General features: G+C 36.2%; 1 protein-coding gene across 2 annotated transcripts; it reads left to right on the forward strand.

Annotated features, from left to right (window-relative positions):
• Positions 1–556: 556 nt before the first annotated feature.
• LOC121363662 lies at positions 557–21,881 on the forward strand. 2 transcript variants are annotated; one of them, XM_041486212.1, is made up of 7 exons: positions 557–612; positions 3,627–3,797; positions 5,687–5,809; positions 7,815–7,862; positions 10,212–10,300; positions 11,817–11,909; positions 19,107–21,881. In XM_041486212.1, the coding sequence occupies exons 2-7, from the start codon at positions 3,686–3,688 to the stop codon at positions 19,293–19,295; spliced, it is 654 nt and encodes a 217-aa protein (XP_041342146.1). In that variant the 5' UTR covers positions 557–612; positions 3,627–3,685; the 3' UTR covers positions 19,296–21,881. The 2 variants fall into 2 exon arrangements, with proteins under 2 accessions (XP_041342146.1, XP_041342147.1); XM_041486213.1 differs by lacking the exon at positions 11,817–11,909.
• The last annotated feature ends 201 nt before the right edge of the window (positions 21,882–22,082 follow it).

Genomic DNA, 22,082 nt, shown 5'->3' on the forward strand with positions numbered 1-22,082 from the left:
TATTACAAGGGCTTCATGGGTAAAGAAATGTATCACCTCCACTTTTAGCAGTTCACTCATATCACCAGCAGTCCAAGTATTCCCATTGATGCAATGCAGGCAAAGCCTGTTTGATAGCTGGGTAAATGTTCAAGCAGTAAGTTTGCTTTGAGCTCCCTGAAACAGAGGCTATGCTCCTACTTTTAGTATGTCTATATTACTATAAACCCAGTGTCTACACATAACTCAGCCCTGGAAGAATGACAGCTAACAAGAACAATAATAGTGACATAAAATATAGGAATAGAATACACAAAACTAGTGGCTAAAAATTTGCATGCAGCTCTAGGCAGAAAAGCTTATAGTGGCATCATAGAGAAACAGGCATTTAAAAGTTTGCTGCTACAATTTCCAACCGTCTTGTAATTCCAGGAACAGTTAGAACCATTGGAATGTTGATATAAATGAGAGTGTGTAGAGATCTAGAAGATTAGATCCACGTCAGACTTTTGTTTTATTCAGAGGTTTGGCTTCCTGCCCTCTGTTCAGGCAATAAATTGGCTGTAACAGAGCTGCTTCTAGCATTCTGTTCAGTAGAAGTATCCCAGCAGAGACAAAAACACACAAAATAAGGTAAGCAAGAATGGCAGATTACAGCAGGATTAAATAATTTAAGTTATCAGACTGTTTTTTGAAATTTTATGAGTGATTTTTTTAAGTTGACCTTAAAGTTTTCTTAAGAAATCTCTTTCTTCATCTAGTTTATGTTAATTTTTTGTATTCCTGTGTCTAGTTTAGATGATAGATTTTGTAAAGTGTTATTTGAAAGAGACTATAACCTCATTTTTTTATTAGCTATAGGATGTCAAAAATTCTTTTTAATCCACTGTTAAATTGGAATAAACCTGGAGGAATTACTACCTCTACTAGCAGGCCTGACAGCTGTGACCCAATACACTCAACTAAAACAGTTCTGACCCTGTAAGGATCTTAGACATATCATGATAGGAATTTGTCAGCACGGTATGAGATAATATTTGGAACACACCACCATATGGATGAACTCCAAAATTCTAAATGTTTTTTTATGTACTGAATTTGATTTAATTTAATTTTATGATCACACGTATCTTGGGGTTAAATGAAAGAGAGAACAAACAAGATCCCAGCAGGAGCAAGAGAAGCTATATAGCAGGTTTTCTTTGCTGTCTTCATATCAATGAAATAATATAATCCATGTAGTATTAAAAAAAATTCAAATTTCCTCTGCTTTTAGTATGATCTTGTTGTCATTGACCACAAACATACTCATTAGTTTATTAGGAGTAGTTAGACTGCTGCTAGTTTCAGTTGTTTAAAGAACTTTAATTCCCTTATACTTAGTTTGGATGCAAAATGAAACTAATCAGATCCAAGTTATGAAAACAGTGGTTGACATGTCTGCAGCCAAGAACAATATCCAAATCTTCATAGTCCACTTCAATGTATACCTTACAGAAGAGAGAAAAGAACTGAAGAAATAGGTATGAAAGATATTAGGAAGCTATGCATGGCATAAAAGACTATGACAAAGAATGAAAAATGGGGGCATAGGTGACATATATATAAGAACATGTAATGACAGGAAAAGTTTCTTGAAATGGGAGTATTTGTATGTCACTCAGTCTTAAGGAATATATGGCAATTCAGGGTGTGAAAGCTTGTTTTATTTATTGTAGGGAGTTTTAATTGTTCTGGAGAACAGCTAATTGGCTTCTGAGGAGCCAACAGAGGTGAAGTTCTACCACAACCTTTCTTATTTTCTACTTGTTTAAACAAGACAAAGTAATTAAAGTTTAGTACAGTCCTTCATAACATCAAGGTTACCTGTGCATAACTCATCAGAGAAAGTTTCTTCAGAATTTATCCACTTCCTAAACATGTTTCTGAAAATGTATTTGGACTGGTCTGCCCTCTTCAGGAATTCTTCAGTCCTGACTTGTGAACATTCTGCTTTTTTTCTTACCGTTGTAAGTATTGCAGGTGCAAGACTCAACATAGATCAAAACCAGGAACTGGGATCTTCAGAACTTCTGATCAAGAGCAGTCAAACTAGAATTACACTTGTTTTTAGTAGCAAACTTGAGTAAGTGATTGTGTGGTTTTGGTCTCACAGACCCAGCAAAGTCCAAAAGCTTTGTTAATGAATGCCTAGAGACTCAGGTTCCTCAAGATCCACAAGGTGGCATTACTGTCCGCACACACCATAGAGCTCGATTCACGTGAAAGCTTCCAGAGACCAGTTTCCTAGTGAAAAAAACACAAAGAATGTTTTCTTTTGTTAAGAATTCTCAGTGATAAAGCAGTCTCAGCCAAGATGAGGAAGACCCAGCCATTTCGTTCTACCTCTGACTGCCAGTTATCACTCACGATGTGAGCACTATTCACAAGGAAGTGCAATCCCATATCATAAATATTTCACTTTTCAGTGATCTAACTGAATGTTGTTATAACTAGAGTTGAAGAGAGTGAATAAGAGCCTTAGTTTTCCCTTTTAGTCTGGTAATAAGAGAACTGCCAGACAGAAGTTTTTAATTTCATGTAAAAATTTAATACGAAGCTTTGTATCAGGGAAGTGAGCCAAACCAGAAAGCAGAACTGCCCTACTCTTTCTTGGGTGAATTTACAAACCATTACACTTGGGTCAGAGCCATAATATTTCTGGTCTGACAGATATTTAATTATTCTGTGCAAAGCTGCATGGGGCTAAAATTGTATCCATCTTCACTTGTTTCATTCACCAGGATACCAGACAGAATTAAAGCTCATTGTTTTCTTTGGTCTGCACTTGCCATAAACACTTGTCATAATCACTTGTCATAAACAGGTGACTTCAGGAGAGCATGTAGACTTCAGAATTTCAGCTTCCCTTTCTTTAAACAAAAGTGATGTCCTTAGCTTTCCTGAAATGCAGTGATTTAACTTGCAGCTTTGGCATGCCTTAGTAGCTGCCTGAGTGGTTTCACCATCAAAGTAGTTCACATTCTTAGACATCAACCACTCCTTCAGGTATCTAATCTGATATTCCTTAATAATTATAACATATTCCTCAAGTTTCCAAATGCAAGTCCTCATTTCTAAAGCAAGATTTCCTGAACCTTGGTTTAAGACTGCAATATACTTATGTATACCTCTGAGAGTCAGATTATGCTGTTTTGAACTTAGCCTCATTTTCAATCATTTATGAATACAATTTTTTTTCTTTGACAATTATCTTAGACTGTATCCACAAAATGAATGTGATTCTCCAATTCAGTTAGCAAAATGGAGCTAGCTTCCTATGATTGACAAACAAAAACTGAAGCCACAAACACTGCTTATATATTATCCAAGGGGAAGTCTTTAAAAATATATTTGTTCAACACAACTGTGTTATCCAAATGTGTCGGTGTGTATCTTAGTGAAAGTTTAGGTAGTTAACTGATTTACCATCACTGTAAACGCAGCTGTTTTGCTTTGCAAGACAAAGGCTTGGGGATCATGCAAGCAGTCAAATATTTTTTGAGTTTATCCACTTCTATTAACTGTCATTTATCAAAATCATATTTGAAAACTTCCTTCTCAATGGAAACACAAAGTCTTGTGACAAATTCTAACTCCTACTTTAGGACTCGAAAAGGAACTCAAGTGAGATCATTGTCATCAGTATTTCTTCAGTGGCTCCACAATGCTGCTCCGCTCAGGCCGTAGAAAGCCATATAAAATGCCTCTCCGTAGAAAGCAGCCTGTGAAGAAGAAATTTCTGCTTAGAAATATGAGAACAGCTTCTGGAAAGTCAGGTAACTCTTACCTGAGTGACAGATATGTTTGTAATCTTGAAAAGAATATTCCAGTCCGAGGCAAAATCCAACAAAATTAAGCATGTGGAACAGCTTTTCTAGAATGCTGTCAAATTTAAAATATTTGGTGAAAAATAGACCCCAAAAGCTACCTTTAAAATAAACAGAACAGAAATACTTTTAAAAATACTGACATTACATTTTTCACCCCACCATGTTCAGACCAGTAATTCCTGATGTACAAATGTACCTCCCTGGAAAAGGGTGAATGATAAGCTGACCTGCCAACCATTCTAGTCTGGGCACTGTACTAGTTTTTGTAATTCTAGTTATAAGTAGAATTCTTACACTATAACTACTTCAAAATAAAATTTTTAAAAGGTTTGCTGTATTGATTATTGTAGTTGTTCTGTTGCTTTTTAGAACAACACATCTTTTTTTCTGGAAGCCTGATTGCCAGCTGCCTTTGAAGAGAATACCTTTGTCCAACTATAAATCAGCTATGCATGCAATCAAAGGTCCAACACAGAACCTGCCACTTCTGGAGTGTGTGGTTCCAGCTGTCAGGATGTGCATCATCCTACTCTTTCTGCAGAGTTTCTGCTCAGCCTAAACAGGGTGGAAAGAAAGCTTCTTGGAAACAATGCAATTTTTTCAAAATATCTGCCTAAATACAAATGTTTCAGCGGAGGTATCTCATCATAAAATAAGTAAAAAAGTTTTTGGTGAAGTCAAGCATTCCTAAAACATTATGCTACTGCTGACGCATTCTGTGTATCCTGTTGTTTCATTTGCCTAATTATTCTGGCAAAGACAGGTTTTTTTATCTCACAATATACCCTGGAGGTGTTTGTCATCTCCGAAACGCTTAACTGCATTTCAAAGTATCAAATCTCTTCCAGTAAAACAATGTGCAGCTGAACATAATCAAAATTGTGACTTGTAGTGTTATTCTGTGGGTGTCTGATATCCAAGTGTCTAGACATACATCCTTCTAACATCCAGAACAACACAGTTGTGTTTAGCAGTGAAAGGGAAAAATTTCCCTCTTGGAAGATTTTAGCTTGAAGGACCTGGGTTTGTTGGTTTGTTTTTTGGTTTCTTTTCCAGGACAAGTTGTCCAATCCCCAAACTAAGTGCTGCTATTTTAGCTAGCCATAAGCACTCTAACCTAAAAGTCTTATTTATACCAGATTCAATATTCAAAATGCAAAGTTGGGAAACAGACAAGTACTTACCTATGAAATACAGGAAACTAGTCTATAAACAGTATGCTGCAGAGAAACATTCCCTACTTGATCTCTTCTTTTCTTCATATACAAACTTAGAACTTTATTTTTCACATCTCTCCACTCAAAGATTTCTGTGAACAGCCTTGCTTTGGCTCAGGTTTCCCACAGAACTCCATTGGCTACGCTAAGTCTACTCATTCACCAGCCAACTGCAAATGTGGACCCACTCACCCACATTCAAATTCATCCCGTCCCCATTGATCTTTAGCCTCTTTCAACATAGCTATCTGCATGCTGTTCACCATTCCTCTTTCTTACACTATTCCTCAGGCTCTTGACTTGAAAGCTATTTTGTCACACTCAAGCTTTCATATGTTATTTCTCTAAAAGGTTGAGATACATATTTTCTGGTCACTGACATAACCTTCTAAGCAAAGAAATGTTTATTTTTCCTTCTTCACACCAATACCAAGCCCTCAAAAACGCTGCTTAAGCCCACTGGATAATTTCTAGTATATGTTGGCTATACTGCTCATAGTTCAAATATACATAGATTATCAAGTAAAGATTGTTAAAAAATGCACTTGATCTTTTTCTAATGGAATGTTGTAATTTCTCGGTTGATAATAAAATTAATTATATCTCACTTTTTATTAGCGTTTAGCCTGAGAAAAACATTGAAATGTTATATACTAACTGAAGATTCAAAAACAGTGCATTTTGATATAGATGAAGATGGTCATCATGAAATATCTACCAAGGATTCACAATCCCATGAAGGTAATGTTCCTGATGTACCAAAACTCATCAACTGCATGTATAGTACTCAGGAAATTTTCAAATGTACTATTATGTGTCATGTGTCCCTGAGTCCCTGTCTCCAAGAAAGACATTGAGGGGCTGGAGAATGTCCAGAGAAGGGAAATGGAGCTGGGGAAGGGTTTGAAGCGCCAGACTTGTGAGGAGCAGGGGAGGGAGCTGGGGGTGTTTAGCCTGGAGGAAAAGAGGCTCAGGAGAAACCTTATCCCTACAGCTGCCAAACAGGAGGGTGTATCCAGGTGTGGGTCGGTCCCTTCTCGCAGGTAACAAGAGGCTGGATGAGGGGAAATGGCCTCTGGTTGTGCCAGGGGAAATTTAGATTAAACAATAGGAAAAATGTCTCTGTTGCAAGTGCTGCCAAGCTTTGGCAGAGGGCACCCAGGGAAGTGTTTGTGTCCCCACCCCTGTAGGGATTTAGGTGTTTGGGTGTCATGAATAGGAACATGGTGTACTTGGCAGTGTCAGATTATGGTTGTACTCAATGATCATAAAGGTCTTTTCCAATCTAAATGATGTTGTGATCCTGTTCTCTGTAGACATACAATATATCGGATCTGTATTAATATGGATAATGACACAAGAAAACTTTTATCCTGGTTTGCAGTAGGCATGTTATATATTTAAATGTAAAGATTATATTGTTCATGCTCATTTGACTTAGTGGGAAGTCTAGACATTTAGCTCAAAAGGGAGACAAAGGAAAGACAACACTCAAGAACAAATGCAGAATGCAAGAACAAAGGTAAAATGGAGACTAGGGCACACTTTGGAATTTAGGATTTTGGATTGGGGTTATTTTGTTTTTAATTGAACTCTTTTGTCTCAAATGTGGCTTCAATATTTGACACCAAAGATGCTATCATAACTGTCATCATGCAAAGACTTGTTAGAGGACATAATTTCAATAGAGAAAAGTTAAATAGTATCAAATGCAATTATTCGAGAATGATGCAATTATTCTAGAATGGTACCATTTCCAGATATGTGAAAGTAGGAAAAAAAACGCAATAAAATATGTCTTTAACCAAAATAGAGAAAAAAGTTAAAATCTTTAAGTTAGCTATTGAATTACTAAAACTTTCATTCAATTAAATTGAGAATAACGACAGATGCACTGATAGGGTACTTAAGTGTCTTTCATATATTTTTCAGTATCTTTTCCTTGACAACTCCATCAAATTTTGGAGTCACTCAGACAATCATTATTGTTAATCTATGAACAGAACCAAAACCTGTGTAGGTGTACAATGGAAGCAGTTTGTGAACAGATACAGAGTGTGACAAGCCTGATGTAGAAGATACTAATATTCCAAGAACACAAAAACAAAACCAAACCAAACAAAAAAAAAAAAAAAACCCAAAACAACAAAAAATGAAATGCTGTGTAATATTATTTTGCACATAGGCACCAAAGACATATATTCATGATGCAGTTAAGACAACATAATAGGAACAAGTTGTAATGAGGATGTTTGGGACATTTTTACCAGAAGTGGGTGGTGTTTTCCCTGGCTCACTGGCCGTGTGATTCAGGCTGACGTTAGAAAAGCCAGAAACAACCTGCTATTGTTACCTGTTGCCTTCCAACCCATACATTTCATATTAAGGTACTCACTTTCACAGCCAAAGCACTTCAGGCTCCTCTTTAATAGCATACTAGGCTTTACAGCTGGTCACCAACCTCTTGTTTCTTAGGTGCAATCTCTGTTGCAAAAGATAATTAAGCAATCAATACACTTTTTAGGCTCAGTGTTCAGACTTCAGTGTACCTGTTCACAAGTCTAACTGTACAGCCTTACAGGGTTAAATGGATTCAGAGACCCTCAAGAAAAGAAATCTGATATCTATTACATGCTTCTTCTCAGATTATGTTTCAAAACAATTCATGAAACTGTTTGTATTATTTTTAAATCTGAGAAATGTAGCTCTCTAATTCCACATATTTGTTAAATACCTTCTATTTTAGATATTGCGTGGTTAAGCGTGTTCACAAGGAAGGAAGCAGCAGTTACTGGTAAGTCTCTTGTGGGAAAAAAAGGTATAATCTCTTTGTTTGGGTCTGGTTTTGAAGATACATTTGAGTGTAGGAAAAGAAGGTAGTAGTGTTTTACACATAGACTTGCCATTAGAAGTAACATATTGTATCAGATTTTTCACTTAGCTCAGGTTATTGGACAGGTCTAAAAATAAAAAAGCTTTCTGTGTTCCATAAGAAGAAATCTTCAAAGTTACAAAATTTGTAAATTAGGAGTAGTGGCTGGGACTGAAACAAATGTATGTAAGGGAATGTATTGTATGCAAACTGGAACATACAATTTTCTTGTAGAAAAGTCTGGGTGCTCCATTGCTGGTGTAGGAGTCCTAAAATGAAGATCTGTTTTAGCAGGAGAGGAAAACCAAATAGAAATTAATATGAAGAAAGAGGAGGTGTGCTTTCAGAACTTTCATATTGTGCAGTTACAAAATTATTGAGAAAATCAAAGATATATTAGTTTAGATATTACAGTGGAAGAAAAATGCACTCTAATTCCAATCATCAAGAGCTCCTGTAACCAATAAGAACAAATATGGTTCAGTACTGCACCCTGAAGAAGGGACAAATGAGGATTTCTAAGGAACAGTATAAAAATACTGATATCCTCCCAGATCCCAAAGCTTTACATTTTAGGGATATCCCTAAGCAAGAAGGTTTTTTACTCATTTAATTTCAAGGCATTTTCTTTGCATGGATTTTTAAATTGCCCTTTAGACTCTGGTAAGGTTTCAGTGACCAGAGAGACAAGGTAATTAATACAAAAGCCATCAGAGAGTGGAAGTATCATTGATATATAATCACAGAAACGTTCCTTACTTTCCTTGCCATTCTCTGGCTGCTTGATGGATCACTTGTCACATCTTTTAGAGGTGATAGAGAAAGCTGGGTTCCTTTGGACTTACTCAGAAAAAACAATGTATAAGCTAGTCACAATAAACTCTAGATGGAGAAAGACAAGGATAGTTAGGAAATAAGTCATGTTGATGGATGTCCCTCGTCAACTGGATGGACTCCTGCATACCTCTTTTGTTGTCAATCTTACCTTCAAGAGAGAGCACTCTTGACTTGGATAAGAAACCTCCCTTGCCTGTTGGTGTGTCTCTTAAATGCTACAACTGAAATTAGACAATTGCAGCTGAGGCAATTTAAGGTGATGTCACAAAAAGTAATAAAGATTACAGAATTGTAGACCTGCTATAGTAGCCTACTATGTTTATCTAAATACTCATTTTAACTGAATAAAGTATAGTCAGTTTGAGTTTTTCTCAGTTTTTAACAGGGATTTTTATACTCTTTTCATGCTATAGCTGTCTCAGAAAAATTCCTTCAGAAGAATAATACAAAAGCATTACAGTTAAGAAAAGTTAAGGCAGTTAAAATCAGGGCCAAAAGCAGCTAAAATTAGTCAAGTGAGATGAATATGTTCTGCTAATTCTGAATATTCTTCAAAGGCTAAAACAATGCCTTTGGTAATAAGTAAAAAAACTCCAAACTCCGTAACTGCAAATGGTAATGCATAATAATCTAATGTCTTTTAAATTTGTATTCAGCTGTTGCAGCTAAAAATATAGATCAAATGCCACTTTCTTTTGTATTTTTTGCCTTAAATGGAACACTTGTCATACTTCTAAAAGCACAAGTGGTGTTTTTTGAAGTAAGTTTGCAAGTCAGTCAGATAAGTATAGCATCACTGAGCAGTCATTATATGTAATGGGTTTTTTTTAAGGTAATGCTCTTGTGTGCTGTATCAGTTGGCAAAGGGTACTTTAATTTATTTACTTTTTGCTGATGTCAGAAGGTAACAATGAACATTGTCAGTTTAGCAGGCTGAAGAATGTCCCATATTATTGATATCATCTTACTTCCTGCAGCTGAAAAAACAGTATTAGCTCAAAAATGGAATTAATCCAATGCATCCACAATTATAATAGTAGAAAGATTTTTATCTAGAAACATGCAGAAAGTAGAAGGGAAAAAATGCTGCATTTTCCATATTGATGTACACATTAAACAGGTTTATTACACATATGAGTTATCTACCACTACATAGGCCTTTGTAGTTCACATGACATGTAGTAATGAATAACTGATATTTCATACATTGAGCATAAAAGTAGAGAAATAAACTATATATATGGCAAATTTAAAGTCTCACAAAGTCACAGGCTTTAAATACTTTAGACATGAGAAAGATATCAAGAGTGATTGTATTTATTTCTATTCCCATGCCTATAAACTATGTTTTCTCTTTGTAGAGAATATTCAGCTCTTCTTTATTTTATAAAGTGATACTCATATTATTACAATATTCTCCTCTGTGTAAAACAGATTCTAAAAATTTGGTGAGCCTCACACAGAGATCAAAGCTTAATGAATTTGTCCTGTTGTGCAAGGGTAAGAAGCATCTCTCTCTGAAGGTAAGGAATTGTTTATTTTCTTTATCATGTGTGGGTGCTCTGTCTTAGTATAAGACAATTTCTCCCACAGAACTTTTCAAATTTATTTTTCTTACCACCTTCCATATTTCATAACTTCTCAGAATGTCCCTTTATTCTTTTTTTGGGAAATACTCAGAGAAGATTATTGCAAAAGTTTTTGGGTTGGGTAGTTGACTGCTGCCACTAGAAGATAGTCAGGGATGCTGGGGTCAAGTCTCTGTGGAGGAAGAGTGATCTTCTTAGCCAGAAAACATGCAGGAAAATAAGAGGGGAGTAAAATCTAGAAACCTTGCCTTGGAAAAAGATGAGTTTAAGATGGAAATTATTTTATTCCAATGAACACGCATCACAGGACAAGGAATGTGGTGAAGAGAAAACGCAGCTGAACATAAAGTTTCAAACATTTGCCATCTGGTGTCTAAGCATTCCCATTTTCTTCAGTCTTGTGAAGGTTTGTTTCTGATAGGAAGGGAAGGCAAGGCTAGTCTTCCCAGAGAGGGATTATAACCATTGCTAAAATCTGTCTGAGGAAGAATGCTGTGTTGCAATTTACTGTCTAAAGCAGAGCAAAGGTCCAAGAAGTTCTGTTTAGACAGGTATGTTGAGATAAAGAACAACCCTTCGCCTAATGTCAGTCATGCATGATGCTGTAAAACACCAAATGCTTCCTCAAAAAGTCTCAGATGTTTTTCATTTGTTTTTAACTCACAAATGACTCTCCATAAAATCTATTTCCCGAATTCTTCTAGGGAAATGTATATTGTAAGATATATAAATTATATTTTTATCCTGTTACTCACAGGAAGGGATTTTCCTTTCTGTCCCTGAAACAGCAACTATTTTTAAAGGATTTTTCTGGTTCAGAGGTTGCCTTCTCATAAATCAATTGTTTGAAGGGTGCTCCACTGAATCAAGGGAAGAACTGAGTGTTGAGGCTTAATGGATTTTACTTTTCAATGAACTATTTTAAAATTCCAGGTCATACCAGATTATGTTTCTTGACATAACTGAAGATGAAGACATACTTGTTGTCCACCAAATACGTAAAAACCTTGGAAAGTTGACAAACCTTTATTTTTCCAGCACAATACAAATAATTTCCTTAGTCTCAACAGGGATTCTGGTATGGAACAGGATGAGGCTTCTTATCTGGAAAATGTTTTGGTGTCCTGGTAAAATATGACTCAATCAGGGCTGCATTTCTAAATAGGACCTGGGCACTGACCAATTTGACAGACTGTCTTGAGTATTTGCTTTCAACTCAATTCATTTTGCATTGCAAATGGTGAAGGGGGAATATATTAATGGAATTTTTTCAATAATTTATCAATTTATTAATTTGGGATTACTTGAATGTAATAATCAAAGAACTTCCCAAAAAATATAGTTTTCTTTAGAATTAATGACACATTTGATGGGTTTGCAAAACAAAATAGGATGAAGAAATTACCAAATTAAATTACAAAATTAACAAATCTGTGTGTTGTAAACACAGGTCTTAAAAGCATCCTGTTCAGAGCCAGATGGTCCTTTAGTGGAGAGATGTAATATGAAAACTTGCAGCCATGAAGATCCTGACTTTAAACAGGTATACAATCATGATCAAACAAATAAAAACCTGTGTGTGAAACTGTGCATGCAACTACAGACGTGTAAAAAGGGCAGCTAAATTAATCCTGTTACTTATTAAGTGACAAACTGCTTACTTTTCTCTCAGCTGATTTTTTGGTTTTTTTCTCAGAAAAGGGAAAATACAAAATTTTCCCTTGACTTGTATTTATGACTATATCCTTCAAACTCCAGGCAAAACTATGCTTATACAAAATGGAGGGAGACACAAAGTAGATTTTATCTGGTACAAATTCTTTGGCAAGATGCCAAAAAAAAACATCTGGGTGAGTGTATTAGCAGACAGGATCTAGAAGACCTAGAAGGATCAGATTACAAAATTTATGACGTTTTAAGAACTAATGAATCCATTAGTAATAAACTTCTGGGAAGTAATAAAACCCTGTAATTTTCAGGGTTTTTTCAGATGAATCAGAAATTCATCTGATTAATTTCATATAATCAGATGTTTATAAATCAGGAATAATGAGTTGTGGACAGAAATACAGATGACTGGGTGGTTTCTTCACATGTTTTTTTTTTTGATAAAAGATTAGTTTTGTTGACTCTTCTCTAATAGGAATGATAAAACATAGTAGGCACATGAAGGAAATTAGTTGCTCTTTGGGATACCTAAATTTTAGGATAATAGACATTATAATCTAGAGAAAATGCATAACTAAGGAAATATAACTAATAATGGTTTTTGTTAGCATTGTAGCCCTGTGGCTTATTATTCAACTGAAAAGTCAATCTTTCCAGTTACAATAGGCAAAATTAGAACTATCTGGACTCAGGTAGATTCAGAACCCCATAAGAGGAACTCTGAAACCCTGAAAACCTGAAATTCCCAGCCTAAAATTTCTAAAATGCTGACCTTTCTACTAAGTCAGAAAGCCTTGAATTACCGGTTCTGATAAAGTGACATCTATCTGAAATGGTTTTCAAAAGGTATGAGCTACACTACCAATAATTAGTGAAAAAATTTGCTGCATTCTGGACCTGTAAAATTTAAGTGGGTCCTTCAGTTTAAGTTCTGCTGACTTACTCATCTGCCACTAATATTCTCTGGCTCCCCACAGAAGGAGAAAGCAGCAAAACTTAGGAAATTTTTAATGCAACTTTTAGTGCCCCCTTGCATGCTGTAAATTATCACAGTCATATTGACTTTTGCAAATTATATTTAATACACTAATCCACTTTTTTATTTCATACTTTTTTTAAACATAATAATACATGCCTTTTCTGTGGAGCTGTTCACAGAGGCTTGGTGTCTTTATGCCAGCAAGTTTTGGGAGACATCTAGAAAGAGCTGTAACAATTGTCTGTAGAGACCTATATATCAATTTGGGTTTTTAAACATAGTTGAAATGAAAACTTCTTTCTGGAAACCCATTCATTACCTAGTAAGACAGATAATGATTGCTCATCATGGTTTCTTGCTGATACCCTGAAACAGAAATAAAAAATGTCACTCATTTGTATGAGGAGAAATCAGAAGCCTGCGCTTGAACCACATCCAGTTGGGTAAAGAGGCAAAATCATAGGCAACTCTGAATCATGAGATTCTTAGTAAACCATCTAAAATAAGTGTACCGATCAGTAAATAATTCCTAGTACGATGAATAATGCCTGCATTGTCCTTAGGATGAGAAAGTGTGGGAGTAGTGCACTGAGATGGAGAAATACTTCTCATGGACAATGACAAAGCTATGCAGGGATGCAATTTGATATTTAATCTGCTAGCTTTGAACAGTAAATCTTAAAAACAGGCATTTTCTTTTTTTTCTATTTGAAGACTGCCAGTAGAATTAGTAGAAACATGAGAATCTGTAGACCCTATTGTTATTCCAGGAAGAGTTGTACATAGTGTTGTAAACATTCATTTCTGTAACCAAGGCTATTGAAACATTGACACATGATTCACAATCAATATTAGGTGAAACATCTTTTATTAAATTTAATTTAAAATATTAATTAGGTTGTAATAACAATAAAATAATTATTTAAAATTACAGCAAGTAATATTTTGCAATAAGATCTTATTCTGATTGGGGATTAAGTCAGAAAAGCAACACAGGTGGCAACCAATATTTATTGCAGTGCTGTTGTGGCAGGAATGGAAAACTGCACTGCAGACACAACTATGGCTTCACACAGTTCACACAGTGGCAGCATCCCAGCCAGAGCAGTAGTGGAGAAGCCAGCCCTATCAGCTCACTCAGGAGCATTTACTTATAACTGTGATTATTCTAACTCTGTAATGAGCATGCTTATGTAAGACCATGCTTATCATAATTAATAATATCATAGAAAAAGAATGCAGTTAACTACACAACAGAATGATCTCAGAGCTACAGAACAGTATTTCACTTTAGATTCTCCACTTAAAAGGTTTTCCCAGCTCCCCCACCCATTCCTCATAATTCTCCCAGTAGGTAAGCCAGCTCCCATTTCGCCATTTGCATTAATTATGTGTAAATTTTTTACTATTTCTCTTTTTTACTCTTCCAGAAGTGCAGAAATTAGTGAGCGTAAAATGGTTATCAAAGAAGTGCACATCTTCTTCAGTACATATCTGTAGTATCTCATTTTAGTGTAACTTCTGTTCTGGTTCAACAATAATATTTTATGTATTCTTCCCCATTACTACCCTCAGACTTTTGATAATGCATTCATTACCCTCTCAGCTTTTCTGAAGTATTAGTAGTACTCAATTTTCCCTCCATTTCAAATCTTCATTAATTAACATATTTGCTTAAAAGAATACTAAAGGATAGGATTCAACAATTTCAATTGCTGGATCAGGCTGCTTGTCTTCAGGTTGTTGTTCCTTGCTGGATAATGCAAGGTTATTAGATCATTATATCTGGACAGCATTTCCCAAAGTTTTGACTGGAATATCCCAGAATGGGTGGACTGGGACCTGAAAGACAGCAGCTGTGGAAGTTCTATTAAGAGCTGTAACAGTTTTTATTCCACAGTTCCTCTCTATTTTACTGAGTAGTTTGATAAAGATAAGTAAGAAAGTAAGAAAGAGATTATACCAGAGGCTATGCAGTCATGAAAGACTTTATCAAGAGACTTACTCTTTACTCCAGTTAAGTAGGCCAAAATAATCTCCAAACGTTAAATCTGGCAAGGCCCACCAAGATACCTTGGTTCTGAAGTTTTGACCTTGTAAGTACTGACAATGCCATGTTTACTGTGCTTGGCAGCAGGCTGACAGAGCACAGTCCTTTTTGGTATCCAGCATGCAGCTTGAGATTTCTGCGATTTTTGCTCCAAAAGTTGATTAATCTATTGAAAAGCCAAGGAGTGATCAGCAAGCCTTACTCACCCTTCAGTAGTCACATATGGCCAGTGTAGAAGTCTGATGGAAGTTGAAAGTGGACTGTTCTGGGCTCAACAAAGTCATGCCACCATTGGGCTGCTGTATCAGAGACCCTGCCCCTTCACTATGAATGGAATCAAAGGTGGCAGAGTGAATGCTACAGCTGATATTGCCAAAGCGTTTTTCTTGATCAATTCAGCAGCAGTGTGCAGGCCAAAGTTTACTTCCAGGAGAGGAATGTCTGGTACACCTGGAGCTGACTGACCCAGGGCTGGAAGCACAGCCCTACTATTTGTCAGGAAGGATCAGCTGTGGTAAAAAAAATAGACTGAGGTGTGTTGCTCCAGCCAACATCCAAGTCCCTGCCCCAGATATTCATGCAGACCCACTCCCTGCCAGTGGACAGGGGAGAGAATATGCGAGAAATGACACCTCACTTCTTAAAATTTCAAAAGGTTTGTTGAACCACAACAAGGGCCTGAATAAGGAAAAAGGGACCGCACTGGGTGCCTAGCTGCAGCCAGACGCACACTGCCCACACCCGCAATAATCCTTATATATGCTACTGACAAGCCAACCCCCTGGTAAGCCAACCCTCTCCACACTCGTGCGTGTGTCACTCTTCCAACCCAGCTCCTCCTTTGTCCCGCCTTTTGGAGTCTGTGCAGCTCTTCTTGCTTCAACTTTCCCTATGGTCAGAGATCAACTTTCAGCATTACAAAACTTATAAGAAAAAACACCAGATCTTAACAGAATTTATTTTAACTTTATAACATACATTTAACATTCATGAGAGCCAGCACCATACTGTGTGTTTATTACAGAATAGCAAAAGCAAAAGTAAGAAAATTTTTGAGTTAAGAAAAAAACCTCAAAAGTAAAACATATGAAAGTCAGAAAAAAACACAAGTGATGCAAAAGCACTTACTCATCTCCTCCTCTGACGAAAGCTGAGCCAGGCTCTGAGCAGTAGTCTTCTCAGAAGCAGACACCCATCCCCTCAACTCCACATTTTCCATCCTCTACACCAGGCTTTATGACTGGCCATGACATGCAATTGAGGTGGCAGCTCAGTTTTGCTGGTTTGATTGTCATCATTGCAGGACTCATGTCTCTTTCATCATGTGATCTTTGATTCCTTGCTTTATCTGAGACAAAATGTAGATTGCAGTGTGCCCTACACTCCTTTGTGTAAAGCATCATGACAACATGAGATGTTCTGTTTCAGCTGGCCTTCAAATCCATTCTTTTTTATCTCCTAGTTTCTTCCTAAGTTAGAGTGCAGCATTTGAGCCTAGCTTGGAGTAACGCTCATTGTACCATATTCAATCTGACTTTATATAATTTTGAATCTATTTGTTTTAAAACTTGTATACTACTCTCTCATATCTTTTTCTGTAGTTCCCATCACTGACATGTTTTGCTTTAGCCTGTGAAGACAATTTGTAGCATTTTTCCAACATGAGCATATGTGTTCTTTTTCAAATGCATTGTGAATCACCTGTGGGACATGAATAAAGGTGAAATTTTTGTCATTAAATGTAAAATCTAAGCTGTAAATTGGTTCTTCATTAAATGCAATGGAAAGCAAAATATCAGATTGTAACTAAAAATCAGTAGCTTTTTTCTTGGAACTCGCAAATTGTCTTGATTCCTACTGTGGAAACTGTCCTCAGGAAGAACATTATCTGGCAGTAATCCACCACATTCTCAATTTTCTCACCATTTTTCTTTATAGGTCATAATAGAAAATCATCTCTGCCATGATTTCTTGCAAAACATTTTGCTCTTTCCAATGACCTGCTGCATCTCACAGCCCTAATGGTGTTTCATTATGCTTCTATTTTGAGTTCTTCTTCCTTCTCCTAGTCAAGTAGTGTCATTCTCCAAATAATTTTCCTCTTACAGATTTCCTCCTAATTTTCCATCATTTAATGCAGGTACAATAGGTATTTTTAAATTTCTGGATCTCAATCTGCCTTTGTGAGCATGTAAATTTTGCTTTACAAAACCCCTTTGGAATCTCCCTTGCTCTAGCATGAATTTCTGCATTGTACATATGAATCTCTCTCCTTGCTTCTACTGATTTTCTTTCAACAAACATTCTTATTCCTTTTATGTTTGCTTTTTACCATTCTGAGTCCCTAGAAGGTATTTGTTTCCCAAATAAACAAATACTATTAAGTAGTAATAGTACTTAATAATACTTAAGTTGAAGAAAATTTTTCTTCAACTTTTTTAATAGTATTTTTTCAAATTTTCTTCAACTTTCTTAATAGTATTTTTTAAAACTTTAATTTTTTTGATTGAAGCTGCAGACACTGTTGTCACATTGAATTGATCAGGACAGAATGTTGTAGATGCTTCCCATTATAGCTTTGCTGATAACAGAAGGTGTACTCCCCAAGTTTCCTTGAGGTACTCTCGAATAACTGCAGGACATTGTCTTTCTATCTCCTATTGTCATATGGACTAAAAGGACACATTGCTCCTTCTGTCAAAATGTGGTTATTGCCAATGCTGTAATCTCCAGCAAGCTGGTACCCTTAAATGCGCGCCTGCTTTTCTTCAAGCGTTCAGTATTACTGCAAAGTAATCTTTGTAAAATTTCCTTTTAGAAGTTCCCTTAAGCAATGATAACGCACCAGACTAGTCAGAGCTGCAGAACTGGGCAGAACATGGGCAGACTTTTAGAACATGGGCAGGACAAGAGTGTTCGACAAGGTCACTCAAAAGGAAAGTTAAAATAAGTTGATTACAATACGTTCAGTCTTTCCCAAAAGGTACTCTAAATTCCCTGCTCTCTGGCAGGAAGCTGAGCTGGGGGAAACACAAACCTTAATCTTCTATTAATTAATAATATTCCACTATTAGCATCAGGTAACTATTCACACAGTATTCACAGTTACTCCTTCGCCCAGTGCACTCAGGCAGGAGCAGGGGCTCATACCCCTACCCCAGCAGTTCCAGGCAGCTGTACCCAGTCACACCCAGGGGTCCTGGTTTCCGCAGCAGCATTCACACACACTGCCCTGTGATCTCTGTCCAGCTGCAGCAGCTGTTTGGATGTGATGTGGATTACACGACCTGTGGTGGGTGCTGGAGGAGTGCTGGAGACCACAGGTAGGTTCAGCAGCCCTGTGGTGGCCCAAGCTTAACAGTTTCTGCAGATTTCAGCACAAACTCTTCCTCTCTCTGACGTGACATTCTTTTGTAACTATTTCTCCACCCCTACTCTGAGGTGCCCAGTCAACCCAAACACACACACACAGAGTAGCCCTTTAGACAATAGCTATTGCTCCAGAGATGGATCTTTTAAAAAAGTGCATGGATCTTTTAAAAAAGTGAAACTGGAGATATACAGAAAAGCCACAGGTAATAGAGTTTAAGATGTTTAAGAGTAGTTTCTACTGTAATGTTCTAATTTTACTTCAAAAGAGGCAAGAAAAACTGTAGATTGAAATTTTACTGCTAGTGGCAGTTGGCAGGGTAGGCCTAAGGTGAGAAAATAACCAGATGAGAGACGTAAGTTATCATAAACACACTGAGGAGACTGTGCTGGTGTTTTTGTGAACCATAGGAATGCATCTATTAGTTTGGTATTACTCAGCCCTTTGAGGGACATGGGTACTATTTTTATTCATAGTTATCACAGAATCTATCCCAAAATGATTAGTCGTTGCCAAAGGTTTATTTAAAAATTGGTAAATATGGGTCACTGGAGAAAAGTATAACAACCATAAAATATAACAAACCAACAACATACATGAATTTTTGTCACATTTGACATTATAGAATGGCATTAGAAATACAATGTGTTTTTTACTTTGTGTATTTTCATAGGTGAGTGAAGATAATAGCTTTTTCATCATGCATTACCAAGGAGATTCAGTGCAGTTCCAATGCTACGAAGACAGAAGTTACTATCTGTGTGTGAACGATGACTCACTTGACATTCGCAAGCTGGAAAACAAAGAGCCCAATGAGGACAAAAATTTCTACTTCAGGGTGTCATACTTACAGGAAAAGTAACTTGTCTACCTTTCAGTAGCCTAAGTGCCCATAGAGCTCCTACGAAGATGAGGGAGTTTGAGATCAACTAATTATGTTTTGAGCTAAATTTTTACATTTTCATAATTTCTAAGTCACCTTTATTTTAAAAATAATAATAATTTCTAAAACATCCATTATTTCTGCACATTCAATAGCAAAAGAGGAAGGCCAAGTTTGAAAAACATACTAACTGATCAGTCTCTAAGACTGATCAGTCTTACCTACCAATTATGTTTTTAAGGAAACAAAATATTCTGGTGTGGGAAAATATACAGGGGATGTTTCAAAGATGGCAACAATAAGGACCATATATGAACATGATCATAAAATGTGCTATTAGTTCTCCACGTGGTAAGCATTTTACTTTTTAAAAACTGTTTCTTATAAGCTCACCTGAATGTGACAAGGAAACTTTCAGAAGCTGTTAAATGCATGTGTGCATATTCTGACTGACTGACTTGGAGAAAGAGTCAGAAAAGGTGTTTTGACTCTATCTGAGAATAAGGGAAGATGCTGGAAGCTAGAAGATGTCTCTGCAGCTGTAGCTCCAAGCCAGTCCATATAGTCCATTATGCAATTTCAGCATCTCTGCAGCATGGCAGCTCTCTAAGAAAATGTACACAGAGCATCAGATCCACAATGTGCAGGCAGAGGGAGGGGGGAACGTTGAACTGATGTGCCATAACAAATGCCTGCAAACACAGCAGAAAATTTCTCTGACATGTTGGCTTCCACTTCTGAGTCATAGAGAGAAATACAATCACATGTTCAATTGCAAAGCAGAGTGCAGAACGACATCAGAAAAACAATAATGTTCAAAATTACTGAATAAAATAAACACTAAGTGTTTATGTGGGATACATTGGAGGAGATATAAGAGTACTTACCTTTGAGCAACAGGGTCTGTCTGTGTCAAATGGAAGATGTTGACACTTGAATGTCCATAGACCATGCCCTGCAAACCATAACCTATTTGAAATACATGAGAAAACAACTTGAAAGTTATCAGGATGAGTAAGTGTTAAAGACCTGGTACATTGCTGTACCAGGAATTCCACCCTGATTTAGTGGCAATTTTCTGTGATGCAAGTAATTTGAGACTGTATGTGTATAAATGATAGACATGATGCACCTACGCCAAGAGGCTGCTGCTTAGTTGCAACAAAACAACCTACAAGATAACACACTTGCAAGAATAGCTCTGTGTAAGTATAATAACCAATGCACCTCTGAAATAAGAATCCTAAGATCAGTCAGTCAATCACTCCAATGCACATTGCCATAATGCAATTTTCTGATGTAAACTAAACTCCAAAGGTCTGGGAGACCTTAAAAGATTTCACAGCTTGCTTGTTGTATTCTTCAAATAGTGAAAATCTTTATGTTGGTTATAATGCTCATTGAAGAGAACTTTTAAGTATTTTCTAAATAATACTTACAACCTCTGGACCTGCCAAGAGTTCAATAAACTGCCAAGAGTTATGTGAAGAAAAAAAACCCCAAAACTCTAGATATTAATTTCAGCATTTATTACACTAGAATCAAGTCAAGTTCAACTACTTAAGATGTTGCACAGGAAATAGATTCCATCATAATAAGTACATCAATTTCACTATCTGATACACTAACACTTCATAGTCAAACATTTATTATTAGTAGTGTAATCACCTCACTGAATTACAGAATGTGCTAGACGGCAAGCTGATGAAAAGATGACAAGTCAAGATAAAGTTTGTACAAAGCACATTAATGAAATCAACATTGCTCATATCATCACAAAAGTAACATTTACCTCTGTTAAATTTGAATCTGTTTTATAGTTAAAATTAAAATTATGGTTATATGCAGAATTTTGTACTTTAATCATGTGCCATCTTAATTTTTTTTAACAGTTCAAGGGAAAATAAGCCCTTATGGAATACAGCAGTGGGAATTTTGTAAAATTTTGGATTTGATATCTAAGATAAGAATATAATTTGACTTCTTTTCTCATAAAACACAGTAAAATCAAACAACTTCATAACTCTTAATGTACATAGTAAAGCAAGTTAAAAAATACTCTAACCTAAACCTTGCTAGAGTCTTATTTTGATGGTAAAATCCCTTCAAACTGACATTTTCCAGTTCTCTCTAATCTAAGTGTCTTGTGAGTGGCAGATAAGTTTTTAATATGTGAGGTGGGGATTATATAGAAATTTTATTTTAAAACAGAAAATGAAAGCCATTTCAGAATGGCTTTCATTTTTAACCTTTCAGAAAAATATAGTTTCAAACACTTTACAATAAAATCTAATGTGTGTAACATTTGAATATGAAATATAATTAGTATTTTGCTGTTTATAACGACAATTATATTCTTTAATTTTCATTTAACAGTTGTGATAATTATTAAAATAATAATATAGATATGTTGCTCTTTTATTTCTACCCTTCTAAAGCTGTGCCTTAAATAAAGTACTGCATTTGTTTGCTTAGACCAATGTAATGCAAGTGTTCTTCATATATTACCTGTAGTATTTTGACAGTATTTGTGACTTCCTACAATAAAACCTGTGAGAAGAACTACAATAACTGTAAAGCAAGTGACCTTTCTCTGTGTTACATACACTGCTTTCATTGTAGGGAAACACAAGAGCTAGAATTTGGAATTAGAAATTGTCATTTTTCTTGCCTCTATTTGGCATTTTCAAGGCTATGTCTGCATAGCCTTGTGATGATGCATCCCCACTTCTGCCAGTTCTGCTCGAGCAATGGCCACCAGTGATG

The sequence above is a fragment of the Pyrgilauda ruficollis genome, unplaced genomic scaffold (assembly GCF_017590135.1).
Source record: "Pyrgilauda ruficollis isolate IOZ18807 unplaced genomic scaffold, ASM1759013v1 scaffold74, whole genome shotgun sequence".
Lineage (NCBI taxonomy): Eukaryota > Metazoa > Chordata > Aves > Passeriformes > Passeridae > Pyrgilauda > Pyrgilauda ruficollis.

What these genes read in the sequence shown, in the direction of transcription:
- LOC121363662 (XM_041486212.1), top strand. Translation starts at nt 3,686, where the DNA reads ATGCTGCTCCGCTCAGGCCGTAGAAAGCCATATAAAATGCCTCTCCGT. An exon ending in AACAGCTTCTGGAAAGTCAG is followed by an intron (nt 3,798 to 5,686) that starts GTAACTCTTACC and finishes ACTTTTTATTAG; the next exon opens with CGTTTAGCCTGAGAAAAACA. An exon ending in AAGATCCTGACTTTAAACAG is followed by an intron (nt 11,910 to 19,106) that starts GTATACAATCAT and finishes GTATTTTCATAG; the next exon opens with GTGAGTGAAGATAATAGCTT.